The 19,877-nt window shown below is 39.5% G+C and overlaps 1 protein-coding gene across 4 annotated transcripts in view; it reads right to left on the bottom strand.

The window, feature by feature from the left end:
• Positions 1-19,877, bottom strand: part of qsox2 (quiescin Q6 sulfhydryl oxidase 2) — a 76,203-nt gene that overhangs the window by 16,551 nt on the left and 39,775 nt on the right. For all 4 annotated transcript variants that reach the window (XM_073052859.1, XM_073052863.1, XM_073052860.1 and 1 more), the window contains 2 exons: positions 16,362-16,484; positions 7,703-7,853 (listed from right to left, as the gene is read on the bottom strand). In XM_073052859.1, coding sequence (XP_072908960.1) covers positions 7,703-7,853; positions 16,362-16,484 — 274 coding nt within the window. The remainder of the gene's footprint in view (positions 1-7,702; positions 7,854-16,361; positions 16,485-19,877) is intronic.

Consider the following 19,877-nt stretch of genomic DNA (forward strand, 5'->3'; position numbering starts at 1 on the left):
GTCACCTACCTATAAGAAAGATGAAAATAAGATTGAAAGCATGCAGAGAAAACTTACAAGGATGTTGCTGGGACATGAGGACCTGAGGGACAGAAAAAGGTTAAATAGGTTAGGACTTTATTCTCTAGAATGTATTAGATTGGGGGGAGATTTGATAGACGTGTACACAATTGTGAGGGATATAGATAGGGTAAATGCAAGCAGACATTTTCCACTGAGGTTGGGTGAGACTTCAAAAAGAGGTCATGGGTTAAGGGTGAAAAGCGAAATGTTTAGGGAAACATGAGGAGGATTTTTTTCACTCAGAGGACGTTGAGTGTGCAATGACCTACCTGCTCAAGTGGTGGATGTAGTTTTGATTCCAACATTTAAAAGGAATTTGGGTAAGGTACATGTACAGGAGGGGTATGGAGGACTATGGTCTGGGTTCAGGTCAATTAGACTAAGCAAATTGACAGTTCAGCACAGATTACATGGGCCAAAGAGCCTATTTCTGTGCTGTAGTGTTCTACGAGTACAGTATGACTCTAGTGTAAGCCAGTGCAGTTGAAATAACTTAATGACGCTCCTGCAAATTAAGAGGAGTGAAAAGTTTGTTTTGCAAATTGATTTTCCTTAAAATTTCTAAACTCCAATTTAGTTTAAAGGTATGAGTAGGCTTACAAGAACACTTGAGACAACTGAAATTTCTAACACATAGGCTTTGGTGGGGGATCATGTGCTAAGCTAGCTTCCTCGTGTGGTACAAATGGTACAAAGCAGAGAACTCAAGTTGTTTGGCTAAATTTGCTTACAATGCAGGTTAGGAAGTAAAGCATTCAAGAATCAAAAACATCTGCATCTACTGTTTTTCATTTGGCATTCAGTTAACAAAGATAATCGATATTATCACTTTTATGAAACAATAGGTCAATTTACAAATAACTCTAGTACCTGAGTTTATTCTGGCTTCTGCTCCCTTTCAAGTCCTGATGCAAAGTCTCAGCTCAAAATGTTCACTGATCATTTCCCTCCATATATGCTGCCTGACCTGCTGGGTGAGTTCCTCCAGCATTTTGGGTGTGTTCATAGTAACAAAGTCGCATATTCAACATGATATGATGATTGACTAACATTAAGTTAGGCAGAGGATAGAAATGTTCTTAAGAAAAATAATAGTGTCACATTAACAGCCAGAAGAGCTGATCAAATTATTTATTTACTGGTTTCTATACATTTTAGTATAATTTGCCATTCAATAATTTATTACTTTATACAAAACAAACTGCCAGAGGAATTCCATGGGCTGATCAGCATCTGGATGCAGTGTCTTGACCCAAAATGTTAACGACTCCTTCTCCACCACCCTCACAGATGCTGCTCGACCTGCTGAGTTCCTCCAGCAGTTTAGGTTTTGCTCCAGACTCTCTTCCCTCCAATTTATAAAACAATTAGAGCTTTTAAAAGGATGTACAAATAAGCTGCAAAATGGAAATCACAGAATTAAGTTATAATCAACTAACCTAGGTTCTAACAGTAACTAACATCCAACTTGGACTTGGTGAGCTAACAGCGAGATCTATACTTGATTAAAACACATTGCTTTCTACATGTAATCCACCTATCCTTATCCTAGCTACAGTCACCCCTGACATCTGCAATTTAAGTTATACTAATCTTTAAAGTGTAGAACAACATAAATCTACCTGCAGTGCAGGATTAAAAGATCTTCACTGGTTATGCTAGACGATGTGGATAAGTCATACTGAGGAAAATTTCTGTAGATAATCCAGCTATTTTAGCTGACCCAATTCTTGAAACATCATAAGAGTACCTCACAACCTGCTTCATCTCATTAGTGAACAAATGTCAAACACCAGCTGGTGCTTGGAAGCAACATGATAAAGCACAATTTGCTGATTTTGCAATCTCCTCTGCAGTAACTCACTCCTGAAAAAACTTGCTCTAGTGCCTGCAGTCTCACTTGACAACCCTTTCATCGTGCAAGCGTCTCAAATACACGCCGACTATTGGTCAAATCTAATGCTATCTCCAGTGTGCATTTTTCAACAGGACCTTTGACTACAGCATATCCTACAGAATTCTTCTTAACACCCCAGTCTCCCTCCTGCACTTCCCAACTCACTAAACTAGGAACAGGAGAACAATTAATGCCACTCATGTTGAGATCAGCTGATTGGACAATTCTGATAATCAATGACCCAAAACATTAACTGTTTTCTGCTCCATGATGCTTCCAGCGCTGTTAGATACTTCCAGGTTTTTTTGTTTTTATTTCAGATTTATAACACCTCCCAAGGTTAGCCTTTGACTTTCTGATGTGTTAAATTCTGCATTATCTGCATTTATACAAAAATGCATCTCACTTCATTTCAGCCCCGTAAATTCTATTGTTAATTTCAAACTACATCTTTGATATGATTATCATATTTTGTAAAACAAGCCAAACCTAATAGAAAATTTGTATGCCATGATTTGAAAGTGTTCGGAATAAACTTGCTCTACAATATTTACAATACACACTCATTAGGTAGAAAACAACACATCGGCATGGATTGAAGATTTGCTAATACAAAACACAGACAATTCTTCTGGTTGACATCACGTATTGAATGATGTGCACAGAGATCATGTTGGTGCTTCAAATATTTTACAATTTATGAAAGTGAAGGCGCTAAAAGATAGTCACTAAATATGCTGACAATACAGAGGTAGGCAGGGAATTTAGTGAAAAGTACATAAGGAAGCAAAGAATGAGATACAAATAGATTAGACAAGTGGGAAAAGATCTGATAAATTAGTGTATAATGTAGAAAATGTTAAGTTATCCATTCTAGCAGCAAAAACATTATTATTTAAATGGTAAATGATTGAAGAGTTCTCAGATGCAGACAGATCTTGGTGTCTGAGAGCATGATTTGGAATTAGTCTGGGGTGAAATCATGAAGAGTAAAGGAAATAGGATATAACTGGGAGTTGTCTATAGATCTCCAAAATACGAACTCCAAGTTTAGAAAATACATGGGGAAATATCAAGGGCATGTTTGAATGGAACTGCACTTATCATAGTTGATTTTAAACTATGGATTAATTGAACCAATCAAACTGGCAAGAGTTTCGCATCAGAAGAATTTATGGAAGGCATTAAGGATTTTTTTTTTAAAAAGAGAAGTACACTATGGAGGCTACCAAAAATGAGCTACTTTAGGTTTGGTCTTTTGTAATTATGAATGCAAAAATCCCTGAGGAATCTTTAGCCACAAGATTCCTTGTTAACACAAAATGGTAGAACTCTGAAAACAATTTGAAGATGAGCACCACACACATAACCTGAGTCTTTAAATAACAACAACTGCAATGGTATGAGGGAGGAACTGTCCAAAATACAGGTCATTGGGGAAACTGAGGCAGATATTTAAACTACAGTGCTCAGCTAGAGTTTAACCCAGGCAGGAAGAGGATTCCATGAGCAAGAGGAACAATCAATGGCTAACAAAAGATGCGATGGACAATATTAATTGAAAACTAAGGTGTACAAAGTGGCAAGGATTACTGTTAGACCAAAGCACTTGGAAGTTTTTCCAGATCCAGCCAAAAAAAAGCACATAGGAGAGAAAATTAATTTTAAGAGAGCACTTGCATCTGTATAAAACCAAAAGGATTTTGTCAATATATAAATGGGAAAAGGGCAGCTATGAAAAAAACCGGAGGACATGGGTTAAGGGTGAAGGGGGAAAAGTTTAAAGGGAACACTGGGGGGGGGGGGCTTCTTCACACAGAGAGTGGTGGGAGTGTGGAATGAGCTGCCAGATGAAGTGGTAAATGCGGGCTCACTTTTAACGTTTAAGAAAAACTTGGACAGGTACATGGATGAGAGGTGTATGGAGGGATATGGTCCAGGTGCAGGTCAGTGAGACTAGGCAGAAACATGGTTTGGCACAGCCAAGAAGGCCTGTTTCTGTGCTGTAATGTTCTATGGTTCTATGCCTTTAAAGAATGAGGCTGGTGAACATCAAACAAAGAAAGTACAAATATTTAGAGTACATTTTTTGCAAGATAATGATAATATCCTTAAGATAACTCATGGGCTAATTTGACAAAACATAGCAGAAGTCTCAAAAATCTCAATTACAAGGGATAAAATGTTGGTGAAACTGAGGGTGCTACGCTGGCTGTTTCCAATTTTCTTTTGTTCTTGCCCAAGCTCATAAGCAGGTAGAAATTATGCAAGTTAATATAACCACATCATTTACAGGTACACCTGTTCATTAAGGCAAATATCTGATTAGGCAATTATGTGGTAGCAACTCAATGCACAAGAGGATGCTGACATGCTCAAGAGGTTCAGTTGATCAAACTAAACATAGGAAAAGGGAAGAAATGTGATCTAAGTGACTCTGACCATGGAATGATGGTTGGTGCCAGTTGGGCAGGTTTGAGTGTCTCAGAAACTCTCCTCACACATACCAGTCATTAGAGTTTACAGAGAAAGGTGTGAAAAACAAAAAAAAATCCAGTGATCAGCAGCTCTGTGGGCAGAAATGTCTTGTTATTGAAAGAAGTCAGAAGAAAATGGCCAGACTGGAACAAGCTGACAGGAAAGTGACAGTAACTCAAATAACCATATATTACAACAGTGGTTCAAAAAACTAGGTAATAACAGAGATCTGGAAGATTATAAAGCTAGCAGGAAGGAGCTTAAGAATGAAATTAGGAGGCCTTGGCAGACAGGATTAAGGAAAACCCCAAGGCATTCTGCAAGTACGTGAAGAGCAAGAGGATAAAATGTGAGAAAATAGGACCAATCAAGTGTGACAGTGGAAAAGTGTGTATAGAATTGAAGGAGATAGCAGAGGCACTTAATGAATACTTTGCTTCAGTATTCACTACGGAAAAGGATCTTGGTGATTGTAGGGATGACTTGCAGCGGACTGAAAAGCTTGAGCATGTAGATATTAAGAGGATGTGCTGGAGCTTTTGGAAAGCATCAAGTTGGATAAGTCACTGGGACCGGATGGGATGTACCCCAGGCTACTGTGGGGAAGTGAGGCAGGAGATTGCTGAGGCTCTGGCAAAGCTCTTTGCATCATCAATGAGGATGGGAGAGGTTCCGGAGGATTGGAGGGTTATGGATGTTGTTCCCTTATTCAAGAAAGGGAGTAGGGATAGCCCAGGGAAGTACAGACCAGTGAGTCTTACTTTAGTGGTTGGTACGTTGATGGAGGCAAGATTTATGATCATTTGGAGAGGCATAATATGATTAGGAATAGCCAGCATGGCTTTGTCAAAGGCAGGTCTTGTCTTATGAGCATGATTGAATTTTTTGAAGATGTGACTAAACACATTGATGAAGGTAGATCCATAGATGTAGTGTATATGGATTTTAGCAAGGCATTTGATAAGGTACCCCATGCAAATCATTTTGAGAAAGGAGGCATAGGATCTAAGGGGACATTGCTTTGTGGATCCAGAACTGGCTTGCCCAAAGAAGCCAAAGAGTGGGTTATATTCTGCATGGAGGTCGGTAACCAGTGGTGTGTCTCTGGAATCTGTTCTGGCACCCCTACTCTTCGTGAATTTTATAAATGACCTGGATGAGCATGTGGAGGGATGGGTTAGTAAATTTTCTGATGACACAAAGGTTGGGGATGTTGTGGATAGTGTGGAGGGCTGTCAGAGGTTACAGCGGGACATTGATAGGATGCAAAACTGGCTGAGAAGTGGCAGATGGAGTTCAACCCAGTTAAGTGTGAGGTGGTTCATTTTGGTAGGTCAAATATGGTGGCAGAATATAGCATTAATGGTAAGACTCTTGGCAGTGTGGAGGATCAGAGGGATCTTGGGGTCCAAGTCCACAGGACACTCAAAGCTGCTGCGCAGGTTGATTCTGTGGTTAAGAAGGCATACCGTGTATTGGCCCTCATCAACCGTGGGATTGAGTTTAAGAGCTGAGAGGTAATGTAACAGCTATATAGGACCCTGGTCAGACCCCCCTTGGAGTACTGTGCTCAATTCTGGTCACCTCACTACAGGAAGGATGTGAAAACCGTAGAAAGGGTGCAGAGGAGATTTACAAGGATGTTGTCTGGATTGGGGAGCATGCCTTATGAGAATAGGTTGAGTGAACTCAGCCTTTTCTCCTTGGAGCGACGGAGGATGAGAGGTGACCTGATAGAGGTGTATAAGGTAATGAGAGGCATTGATTGTGTGGATAGTCAGCGGCTTTTCCCCAGGGCTGAAATGGCTAGCACAAGAGGGCATAGTTTTAAGGTGCTTGGAAGTAGGTACAGAGGAGATATCGGGGTAAGTTTTTACGCAGAGAGTGGTGAGTGCGTAGAATGGGCTGCCGGCTGCGGTGGTGGAGGGGGAAACGATAGGTTTTTTAAGAGAATCCTGGATAGGTAGAGGTGTCCCCGTTTTTCGAATGTTCGCTTTACGACACCTCACTGTTACGAAAGACCTACATTAGTACCTGTTTTCACTAACCAAAGAGGATATTCGCTTTTACAAGAAAAAGACGCTCAATTTATACGTGTATTTATCCCAAGAAAGACTACAATGACTGTGAAACCTTGTGCGGGTAGTTGTTTGCGCATGTGTGTATGTGCGTATGCACGTGCGTACCTATGCATGTACGTGCCGACTTTTTTTCTCCAAATCGACTTTGGCTCGCTGTCTTCCCGATTTTGATAAGTGAAACCACACCGTACATACAATATTTCTACTTTATATAGGGTGTATATTTATTATATCATTCCTGCTTTTACTATTTGTTAGTGTTATTTTTAGGTTTTGTGTGTTATTTGGTATGATTTGGTAGGTTATTTTTTGGGTCTGGGAACGCTCAAAAATTTTTCCCATAGAAATTAATGGTAATTGCTTCTTCGCTTTACGACATTTCGGTTTACAAACGGTTTCATAGAAACGGTCTACCTTCTGGTTGAGGGGGAAACCTGTACATGGAGCTTAGAAAGATAGAGGGCTATGGGTAAGCCTAGGTAGTTCTAAGGTAAGGAAATGCTCAGCACAGCTTTGTGGTCAAGGTTTTCTATGATTCTATGGTGTGCAGAAGTGCATCTCTGAACACACATGTCGAACCTTGATGTGGATGAGCTACAGCAGCAGACGACAACACCGGGTTCTACTCTTGTACCTAATAAAGTAGCTACTGAGTGCATAGAGCTTGAGCGAGAGCACATCAGGAACCCAACTGCTCTCCTTATTAAAGAAAGAAATGTTTCTGGGAAGCAGTTCTAACAAGGTCTTATATGAGCTGCAATTTTGAAACATGATAGAACACTACTGAGACATATCAGATCCTGAAAAGTCTTGATAGGGTGCATATAGAGAGGATGTTTCTTCTTTTGGGAGCATCTCCAGATAGGGGTTCCATTTAAGAAGGAGTCATCTATTTAACAGACAAAGCAACCTTTCTGTCCTAGGGCTGCGTATGCTTGGAATATAGTTCCTCAACAGGCAGTGGTAGATGAGATTTTTGACAAGCAGAAGCTTCTGAGAAAGGGGACTTGAGCTTAATATCTGATCAGCCAGTATTTCACTGGATAGTGGAGCAGGTTCAAATATTCAAGTGGACTAATTCATTCCTAATTAATACATTTCTGGTTATTGGTATTAATACCTTACCAGGTATACAAAATCTTTTGGGTACAGAAATATAATTACTTTAAGGGGGAAAAATTACCAGCAATAATCTGCAGGTCAGGACGCTTCTCAGCATGTACTGTCAAGACATGAAACAGTGTCCAGAGAGAACATGGGTAACCTCTGTACTGTGGCTTGCTGCCTTGGCAACCAACCCACTCGACAGTATTTCTCAGAGACATTCCAGATATCTGCAAGAGAAGAATACACAAATAATTGCTCAAGTAGTGTATTTATGCCTCCATATTTATAAGATTCTTCAAAAGAGCTTTATTCAATTGTTTGAGGAAGTGTTTTGGGATTAAAACTAGAAAGTTTAGATGAATAACTACATTATTGTGAATACAATTGCTATTCCCTAAAAATGCATTAAGGTGTGGTTGACACTAATTATTAAACATGCCAGCTTCTAGAACTACTGGGTACTAATAATCCCTGGCAGGATTGTTTAATATAGCTGTTAGGGAGGGTTTAAACTAAATTGGCAGGGGGAAGGAAACCAGAGTGCTAGGGTCGAGGAACAGGAAGAGGAAAATAGAAATAAGTCAAAGATACTGAGCAGCAAAGATGGCAAGAAGGACAGGCAGGTGAATAGACTGGATAATCTGCTATGCGATAGAAATATAGCAAAATCAGTAACAGATACTGATCTAAATGTACTGTACTTAAATGCACGCAGCATTAGAAATAAAGTGGATGACCTTGTTGTACAGCTACAGGTTAAAAGATACGACATTGTGGCCATCACTGAGTCATGGCTAAATGATGGATGTGATTGGGAGCTGAATGTCCAAGGATACACAATGCATAGGAAAGATAGGAAGGTAGGTGAAGGGGGTGGCGTGGCCCTGATGGTAAGCAACGATATCAAATCACTAGAAAGAAGGGGCATAGGATCAGAAGAGGTAGAATCCTTATGGGTCGAGTTAAGAAATGGCAAGGGTAAAAAGACACTAATAGCAGTTATATACAGGCCTCCAAACAGCAGCCGGGATGTGGACTACAAGTTACAGCTGGAAATAGAAAAAGTGTGTCAGAAGGAAAATGTCAAGATAATTATGGGGGATTTTAATATGAAAGTGGATTGGGAAAGTCAGGAAGGTACTGGATCTCAGGAGAGGGAGTTTGTAGAATGCCTACCGGATGGCTTTTTGGAACAGCTTGTCCATAACCCACCAGGGGACCGGCTGTTTTGGATTGGGTGCTGTGTAATGAACCTGAGGCGATTAGGGAGCTAGAGGTAATGGAACCCCTTGGAAGTAGTGATCATAATATGATTGAGTTCAGTTTCAAATTTGAAAAGGAGAAGCTGGTATTAGGTGTATCGATATTTCAGTGGAACAAAGGAAATTACAGTGGTATGAGAGAGGAACTGGCCCAAGTTGATTGGAAAAGTAAGCTAGATGGAGGGACGGTAGAGCAGAATTGAATGAAATTCCTACAAGAAATAAGGAAAGTGCAGAAAAAATATATTCCAAGAAAAAAAGAAAATCATGAATGGAAAAATGGCACAAATGTGGCTAACAAGAGAGGTTAAGAATAAAATAAAAGCAAAAGAGACAGCATACAAGGAAGCAAAAATTAGTGGGAAAACTGGATGACTTTTAAAAACTTACAGAAGGAAACTAATAAAGTCATTAGGAAAGAAAAGATGAATTATGAAAGGAAGTTGGCAATTAACATAAAAAAGGATACTAAGCTTTTTAAAAAAAAAATGAAGAGTAAAAGAGTGAAACGGGTAGATATAGGACCGATTGATGCTGGAGAAATTATAATGGGTAACAAAGAATGGCAGAGGAACTAAATGAGTATTTTGCATCAGTCTTCACAGTGGAAGACATTAGCAACATACCTGATAGTCAGAGGTCTCAGGGAATAGAATTAGGTACAGTCAAGATTACTAGGGAGAAAGTGCTTGGGAAGCTAAATGGACTAAGGATAGATAAGTCTCCTGGACCGGATGAGGTGCACCCATGGGTTCTGAAGGAGGTGGCTTTGGAGATTGTGGAGGCATTGGAAATGATCTTCCAGGAATCAATAGATTCTGGCGTGGTTCCAGAGGACTGGAAGGTCGCAAATGTAGTTCCACTGTTTAAGAAAGGAGGGAGGCAGCAAAAAGAAAATTTTTGGTAGTTGGAAAGTTAATGGAGTCGATCCTCAAGGACGAGGTTATGAAATACCTTGAGGTGCATGACAAGATAGGCCCAAGCCAGCATGGTTTCATTAAGGGAAGATCCTGCCTCACCAACCTATTGGAATTTTTTGAGGTAATGGTTTCTACAGTTATATTAAAAGCAAGAGGATAGTGAGGGATAAAATTGGTCTCTTAGAGAATCAGGGTGGTCAGCTATGTGTGGGAGCCGAGGGAGGTGGGAGAGATTTTGTACGATTTCTTCTCTTCGGTATTCATGAAGGAGAAGGATATTGAATTGTGTAAGGTGTGGGAAACAAGTAAGGAAGTTATGGAACCTATGACAATTAAAGAGGTGGAAGTACTGGTGCTTTTAAGAAATTTAAAAGTGGATAAATCTCCGGGTCCTGACAGGATATTCCCCAGGACCTTGAGGGAAGTTTGTGTAGAGATAGCAGGAGCTCTGACGGAGATCTTTCAGATGTCATTAGAAACGGGGATTGTGCCGGAGTATTGGCGTATTGCTCATGTGGTCCCATTGTTTAAAAAGGGTTCTAGAAGTAAGCCTGGCAATTATAGACCTGTCAGTTTGACATCAGTGGTGGGTAAATTAATGGAAAGTATTCTTAGAGATAGTATTTATAATTATCTGGATAGACAGGATCTGATTAGGAGTAGCCAGCATGGATTTGTGCGTGGAAGGTCATGTTTGACAAACCTTATTGAATTTTTTGAAGAAGTTATGAGGAATGTTGACGAGGTTAAGGCAGTGGATGTAGTCTATATGGACTTCAGCAAGGCCTTTGACAAAGTTCCACATGGAAGGTTAGTTAAGAAGGTTCAGTCATTAGGTATTAATGCTGGAGTAATAAAATGGATTCAACAGTGGCTAGATGGGAGATGCTAGAGTAGTGGTGGATAATTTATCAGGATGGAGGCTGGTGACTAGCGGGGTGCCTCAGGGATCTGTTTTGGGCCCAATGTTGTTTGTAATTTACATCAATGATCTGGATGATGGGGTGGTAAATTGGATTAGTAAGTATGCCGATGATACTAAGGTAGGAGGTGTTGTGGATAATGAGGTGGGTTTTCAAAGCTTGCAGGGAGATTTATGCCGGTTAGAAGAATGGGCTGAATGTTGGCAGATAGAGTTTAATGCTGAGAAGTGTGAGGTTCTACATTTTGGCAGGAATAATCCAAATAGAACATACAGGGTAAATGGTAGGGCATTGAGGAATGCAGTGGAACAGAGAGATCTAGGAATAACAGTGCATAGTTCCCTGAAAGTGGAGTCTCATGTAGATAGGGTGGTGAAGAAGGCTTTTGGAACGCTGGCCTTTATAAATCAGAGCATTGAGTACAGAAGTTGGGATGTAATGTTAAAATTGTACAAGGCATTGGTAAGGCCAAATTTGGAATATTGTGTACAGTTCTGGTCACCGAATTATAGGAAAGATATCAATAAATTAGAGAGAGTGCAGAGACGATTTACTAGGATGTTACCTGGGTTTCAGCACTTAAGTTACAGAGAAAGGTTGAACAAGTTAGGTCTCTATTCATTGGAGCGTAGAAGGTTGAGGGGGGATTTGACCGAAGTATTTAAAATTTTGAGAGGGATAGGCTGTTTCCATTGAGAGTAGGGGAGATTCAAACGAGAGGACATGATTTGAGAGTTAGGGGGCAAAAGTTTAAGGGAAACACGAGGGGGTATTTCTTTACTCAGAGAGTGATAGCTGTGTGGAATGAGCTTCCTGTAGAAGTAGTAGAGGCCAGTTCAGTTGAGTCATTTAAGGTAAAATTGGATAGGTATATGGACAGGAAGGGAGTGGAGGGTTATGGGCTGAGTGCGGGTAGGTGGGACTAGGTGAGATTAAGAGTTCGGCACGGACTAGGAGGGCCGGAATGGCCTGTTTCCGTGCTGTGATTGTTATATGGTTATATGGTATATGGTAATCTCAAATAAGATTGACAAGGGAGAGGCTGTGGATGTTGTGTATTTGGATTTTCAAAAGGCCTTCAATAAGGTGCCACATAATAAGGCTGCTTAATAAGATGAGAGCCCATGAAATTACAGGAAAGATATTGGGACTGGTGGAGCATTGGCCGATAAGCAGAAAGCAAAGGGTGGGAATAAAGGGATCCTATTCTGGTTGGTTGCCAGTTACTAGTGGTGTTTCACAGGGGTCGGTGTAGGGGCCGCTTCTTTTTACACTTAGATTATGGACTAAATGGTTTTGTGGCTAAGTTTGCGGATGACACCAATATAGGTGGAGGAGCAGTAAGTGTTGAAGAAACAGAAAGGTTGCACAGAGACTTGGTCAGTTTAGGAGAGTGGGCAAAGAAATGGCAGATGAGATACAATGTTGAGAATTGTACGGTTGTACATTTTGGAAGAAGAAATAATCGGGCAGATTATTACTTAGATGGAGAGAAAATTCAAAAATCCAAAGTGCAAAGGGACTTGGGGGTCCTCGTGCAGGATACCTTAAAGGTTAACCACCAGGCTGGATCGGCAGTAAGGAAAGCAAATGCTACGTTGGCATTCATTTCAAGAGGAATAGTGTATAAGAGTAAGGAGGTGTTGATGAGGCTCTATGGGGCACTGGTGAGACCTCATTTAGAATACTGTGTGCAGTTTTGGGCCCCTTATCTTAGAAGGGAGATACTGATGTTGGAGAGGGTTCAGAGAAGATTTACGAGGATGATTCCTGGAATGCAGGGGCTAACATATGAGGAGCATTTTTTCGGCTCTTGGACTGTATTCATTAGAGTATAGAAGAATGAGAGGGGATCTCATAGAAACATTTCGAATTTTGAAAGGGTTGGACAGAGTAGATGTGGAAAGGCTGTTTTTCTTGGTGGGCAAGTCCAGGACAAGGGGCCACAATCTTAGAATTAGAGGGTACCCATTTAAAACAGAGATGAGGAGAAATTTTTTTAGCCAGAGGGTCGTGGATTTATGGAATTCATTGCCACACACAGCTGTAGAGGCCCGATCATTGAGGGTGTTTAAGGAGGAGATTGATAGGTATCTAATTAGTCAGGCTATCAAGGGATATAGGGAAAAAGCCGGAAATTGGAACTAGATGGGAGAATAGTTTAGCTCATGGTGGAGTGGCAGAGCAGACTCGATGGGCTGAATGGCCTACTTCTGCTCCTTTGTCTTGTGATCTTGTGGTGAGACTAGAGACAACAAATGGCCTGATAGGCCATTTCAAAAAGTCATGTAGATTACTGTGGAACTGCTTCCATACAAAAGGTCAGATAAGGATGGTAGGTTTCCTTTTTATAACCAATTTGTTCAGATAGCCTCCGTCACTTACACAAAAACAGATTTTAGCCCTATAGTTTACATACATAGCTTCAAAGGCAGCTCAGTACATAGAAAATGAATGTTATGTTTGAGCAGCCAACATCAAATGCTTTAAAATAAAAGACAGCAATTATTATGCAATAAATAAGAAAAAAAACGTACATAAAATAAATAGTTTGGTTATAAATACAAAATGATCACAGGCAGCATATGGAGGGGCAGCATAAAAATATAATAATTCAATTTGATAATTAGTTTAATGCCTAGTCAAATATTCATGGACAGAGATAGTTAAATAATTCACTCTTGCTTATCTTGTTCAAAGGCACCAGGAATCCATTTTAACTGTTTAATTCCTAGTTTATAAATCCATTCACTGCAAGTGCTTAGAAAAAAGACTCCCACTTTGAATAACCAAACCTGTTCTTATTAAATCCAACTCTGTGATTATTTCACAACGTGCTTCCCCATAAGTTGATTATGGAAGTACATGACCAAGAGCTTCCCAGAAACACACAAAATGCTGCAGGAACTCAGCAGGTCAACATCTCTATGGAAAAGAGTAAACAGCTGATGTTTCCGGCTGAGGCCCTTCATCAGGACCTGTTTTATAACCAATTTGTTCATCAATCTGATAACCTCATAGTCACCTACACAAAACAAATTTTTACCCCAGGTTTTACATTCATAGCTTTTACATACAGAGTCCTGATGAAGGGTCTTGGCCCGAAATGTCGTCTGCTTATTCATTTCCACAGATTCTGCAAGGCCTGCTGAATTCCTCCAGCATTGTGTGTGTGTTGCTCTGATTTCCAGTATCTGCAAATATTCTTCTCTTTGTGCTTCTATCCCAGAGGTATTTTATTTGATTCATCTGAAGATCAAACTGCTTGGGAAGTAAGAAACTGGAAGAAAGAGTGGCTTGAAATACATCTCCGTGAACTTTATTGCTAGCTCGCTTTTGAACATTATGAACATTCTCCTTTACATTCTTGACCTCAGCTCGAAACAGATTTCTGATTTTTTAAAAATCCATGTCCATCAATTCATACAGCAGGAATAATGGATAAGAATTCAGCTCAGTGAAGTCTCAACTTTTGGATACAGTGAAGAACTAAAAATTATAAAGAAATGGTTTGATACTAACAAATTATCATTGAATCTAAGTAAAACTAAATTCATAATATTTGGAAACTGTGTACCGAACTCATAGTAAACTTAGAATAAATGATTTTAAAATTGATAAGGTATCTGAACAAAATTTTTAGGACTGGTAACAGATAGTAAATTAAGCTGGAAACCACAAATAAATTATGTCAAAGCAAAAATGTCAAAATCTATTGCAATACTGCACAAAGCGCAAGATTTCTTAAATCAGGAATCTCTGTATACATTATACTGTTTACTTATAGTCCCATACATGACTTACTGTTCAGAGGTTTGGGGAAATACATACAAATACAAATTCAACTTTTCTACTCCAAAAAGTTATACGAATTGTAAATAAGACAAGTTATTATGAGCCAACCAATCCACTATTTATTCAACTAAACACTTTAAAATTCAGAGATTTCAAAGATTTTAAAATAATACAAATTATGTATAAAGTAAAAAATGGACAGCTACCACAAAGTATCCAAAGACTGTTTAAAATGAGAGAAAGTGAACATGATTTGAGAGGAACATGTATATTTCAAAAACAAAGGATAAGAACAAATGTAAAAAATCATTGTATTTCATTCAGAGGGATAAATCTATGGAACAGTTGTAGTAAGAATTTAAAAACATGCACCACACTTAACAAGTTAAAAAAATAATTAAAAAATTATTTAATGAACAAATATAAAATCCATGATTTAAATGGATGGGAGTAATGTAAATAAATGATATTTCAAATTGGATTTTGTGTTAAAAGATTATGAATTTTTTTGTTTTTGATGTGATGATTGACACCAAATATGTTGTTGTATAAGTAAGAGGGGTAGGCGTAATAAGCTGTAGCTTCAGCCTACACCCTTTCGGTTTGTTTTAAAGAATATCTATGTTTTTTTTTGTTGTCATTTTGTCCTATGAAATCATTGTTGTAAATGTTGCTTTTTGTTATGTTTGTACTGACCGAAATAAATTAATTTCATTCATTCATTTACGTAAATGGAATTTTGCAGTTTAACTATTTTTTAAAAAAAATTGTACGAGGAAACAGAATAGAGGAATAAACAAAGAAATATTGACCTAAAATTTTGAACAGGAAGGAGGCTAAGTACCATCCACACCAAGACCACTAGACTGAAAAACAGTTACTTTCCCCAAGCAGTAAGGTTAATCAACATCTCCACCCCCTAACTCAACCCTCCACATCCCCCCACCACTACTTTATCATTTCCTGTCAGTCACCTTATGCACAGATATTGCTGTGCCTAGTATCATTTTATGCACATATAATCAATGTATATAAGCCATCTTATGTATTTATATTCATTGTGTTTTTTATATTCTGTTATTAGATCCAGAGTAACAATGATTTCATTCTCCTTTACACTTGTGCAGTGGAAATGACAAAAAGAAGCATGAAATATACTAAAGCAAGGGCTTTCTGAAACCATTCATTGTGAACTTGCTTTGGAGGTTTGTATGCAAAATGAAAATAAGATGCAAAAATGTAATTATTTTAAGCGTTCATATTGGCCCTTTGAGTGCAACGTATTCAACACAAATGCATGCAGTAGCAATTTGCATAAAAGAGAAAAAGGTGCAACAAGATTCAAGATTCAAAAACTTTACTGTCATTCTAACCGTACATCAGCTCTGGAGGGCAGAATGAGACAGCGTTTCCCAGGGGCAAGTGCAATCATAACATAACAAATGCAACACTAAGTAATAAACACAACAATAAATAGTAAAACACAACCGCCACATGCCGGTTAAAATCAAGTTATAAGTGTCCAGTGCAAGTTAAAAGAGTCCAAAGCAGAGTCAGGTAGAGCAGCTATTTAGCAGTCTGACTGCCTGTGGGAGGAAGCTGTTTAGTAGCTTGTGGCTTTTGTTTTGATGCTCCTGTAATGTTTGCCTGATGGCAGAAGGTGTGAGGGGTCTTTAATGATGTACTGTGTCTTCTGGAGGCATTGACTCTGAAAGAGGTCTTGGACAGAAGGTAGGAGCTCTAATTTTGAGAAAATTAGATGACAAAACAAAAAAACTTCTCTTCAGTGTCGAAGAAGATTAGTCAACATTATAAATGATGAATAAAACACTTACCCTCATTTTGTTATTCACCAGATCTAAAATTGCTTCATAAGGAATTTTATCCAATGGAAGGCTCACCAACCACTCCTGTAATGTTTCCAGTAGTTTTACTACTGGCTGTGGTCCAGGGAATAGCTGCGAAAAAGAAAAAATAGTACTTGTCAGATGAAAAAAATCCAGCATAAAATCAAGTATGGTTACTAAATTAGGATGTACTTCAATTATATTTCACATTAAATTGTTATAGGTAATGCTGATTGAAGCCACGTACAATTAAAAATGTCCAAGTCTCTTCTCATCATGACGTGATCAGAAAAATGTTCAGTCTCCACAGAATTTATGCATGTTGCAGGAAATCCCACATTATGACTTTTCCAGTCTCTCATCTTCTGATGTTGTCAAACCTAAGCTGCTGCTTTGAGCAGCACTACTTACATAATGGTTCACAGGCCGCATGTGTCTTCCCACCTCATACTATGAAATTTTATTCACTAGATTTAATTTCTCACTATTGACTGCTAAGACTTAGATAACTGTTAATAAACAATTAGAATTCATTGTGCATTGTAATCTTGTGCAATCTTTTATGGACACTGTATGTGTGTTTTGCAGGAGTAATGCACAGGGCAAACTATAGCCAAGTAGCTTTTTGGTTAATTGTGATCCCAAATCAAACAACTGTACCATTGCTTTAAAGGATTTTTATAGCCTTTTTGAAAATTAGAAAAAAACTCAAATGTGCTTTGCTGGATATCCAAAGTTAAATCTTGGGGCTTTCCTCTCCTGGAGCACAGGAGGCTGAGGGGTTACCTTGTAGAGGTATCCAAGATCATGATAGGCATAGACAATAGGTGCAGGAGTAGGCCATTTGGCCCTTCTAGCCAGCACTGCCATTCACTGTGATCATGGCTGATCATACACAATCAGTACCCCGTTCCTGCCCTCTCCCCATACTCCTTGACCCCGCTATCTATAAGAGCTCTATCTAACTCTCTCTTGAATGCATCCAGAGACTTGGCCTCCACTGCCTTCTGGGGCAGAGCATTCCACATATCCACCACTCTCTGGGTGAAAAAGTTTTTCCGCATCTCTGTTCTAAATGGCCTACCCCTTATTCTTAAACTGTAGCCTCTAGTTCTGGACTCACCCATCAGCGGGAACGTGCTTCCTGCCTCCAGTGTGTCCAATCCCTTAATAATCTTATATGTTTCAATCAGATCCCCTCTCATCCTTCTAAATTCCAGTGTATACAAGCCCAGTCGCTCCAATCTTTCAACATATGACAGTCCCATCATTCCGGGAATTAACCTTGTGAACCTATGCTGCACTCCCTCAATAGCAAGAATGTCCTTCCTCAAATTTGGAGACCAAAACTGCACACAATACTCCAGGTGGGGTCTCACCAGGGCCCTGTACAGCTGCAGAAGGACCTCTTTACTCCTATACTCAATTCCTCGTTATAAAAGCCAGCATGCCATTAGCTTTCTTCACTGCCTGCTGTACCTGCATGCTTGCTTTCATTGACTGATGTACAAGAACACCTAGATCTCGTTGTACTTCCCCTTTTCCTAACTTGACTCCATTTAGATAGTAATCTGCCTTCCTGTTCTTGCCACCAAAGTGGATAACCTCACATTTATCCACATTAAACTGCATCTGCCATAATTTGCCCACTCACCCAACCTGTCCAAGTCACCCTGCATTCTCATAACATCCTCCTGACATTTCACACTGCCACCAGCTTTGTGTCATCCGCAAATTTACTAATGTTACTTTTAAACCCTTCATCTAAATCATTAATGAATATTGTAAACAGCTGCGGTCCCAGCACCGAACCTTGCGGTACCCCACTGGTCACAGCCTGCCATTCCGAAAGGGACACGTTAATCGCTACTCTTTGTTTCCTGTCAGCCAGCCAATTTTCAATCCATGTCAGTACTCTGCCCCCAATACCAGGTGCCCTAATTTTGCCCACTAATCTCCTATGCGGGACTTTATCAAAAGCTTTCTGGAAGTCCAGGTACACTACATCCACTGGCTCTCCCTTGTCCATTTTCATAGTTACATCCTCAAAAAACTCCAGAAGATTAGTCAAGCATGATTTTCCCTTCATAAATCCATGCTGACTCGGACTGATCCTTCTACTGCTATCCAAATGTGTCGTAATTTCCTCTTTTATAATTGACTCCAGCATCTTTCCCACCACTGACGTCAGGCTAACCGGTCTATAATTCCCTTTTCTCTCTCCCTCCTTTCTTGAAAAGTGGGACAACATCAGCCACCCTCCAATCAGCAGGAACTGTTCCTGAATCTATAGAACATTGGAAAATGATTACCAATGCGTCCACGATTTCTAGAGCCACCTCTTTAAGTACCCTGGGATGCAGACCATCAGGTCCCAGGGACTTATCAGCCTTCAGACTCAACAGTCGATCCAACACCGTTTCTTGCCTAATATAAATTTCCTTCAGTTCATCCTTTACCCTAGATCCTTTGGCCACTATTACATCTGGGAGATTGTTTGTGTCTTCCCTAGTGAAGACAGATCCAAAGTATCTGTTCAACTCGCCTGCCACTTCCTTGTTCCTCATAATAAATTCACCCGTTTCTGTCTTCAATTGCCCAATTTTGGTCTTAACTATTTTTTTTTGCTATTCACACACCTAAAGAAGCTTTTACTACCCTCCTTTATATTCTTGGCTAGTTTACCTTCGTACCTCATTTTTTCTTGGTGTATTGCCTTTTTTGTTATCTTCTGTTGCTCTTTAAAAGCTTCCCAGTCCTCCGGTTTCCCGCTCATCTTTGCTATGTTATACTTAGGGATTCTAAAACTCGAGGAACTAGATTTAAGGTGATAGGGGAAACATTTCTAGGAAATATGAGAGTCAGTGCTTCCTCCCTCACACACATGTTGGTGGGTATGTAGAATGTGTTGTCAGAGATGGTGGTAGAGGTGGAAACAATTAAAACATTTAACAAACATTTAGACAGGTATGTCAATAGGAAAAGTTGAGAGGGATATGGACAAAACACATGCAAACAGGAATAGGTCAAGTAGGTAACTTGATCAACATGGATGAATTGGCCCAAAGGTCCTGTTGCTGTGCTGTATAACTATGAATTAAAATGCAGAAATTGGAGGGTGAGTGAGGGAGAATTAAAGTAATGGAAGACTAGAAACTCTCACGGTTGCAGAGTGAATTAGTTCACTGCTTACACAGCAGCAATCAGGTCTACATTTGATCTCCTCAAAGTTCAAAACAAATTTATTATCAAAATACACATATGTCACCATATACAACCCTAAAAAAATTGTTTTCTTGTGGATATACTGAGGAAATCCAAGAAACATACTAGAATCAATGAAAGATCACACTCAACATAATGGCCAAACAACCAATGTGCAAGAGACGACAAGCTCTGCAAATACAGAATTAAATAAAAAATTTAACAAGTAAACACTGAGAACATGAGATTGAGTCCTTGACAGTGTGTCCATAGGTTGTGGGAACAATATCGTGATGGGAT

The sequence above is a fragment of the Hemitrygon akajei genome, chromosome 7, assembly GCF_048418815.1.
Source record: "Hemitrygon akajei chromosome 7, sHemAka1.3, whole genome shotgun sequence".
Lineage (NCBI taxonomy): Eukaryota > Metazoa > Chordata > Chondrichthyes > Myliobatiformes > Dasyatidae > Hemitrygon > Hemitrygon akajei.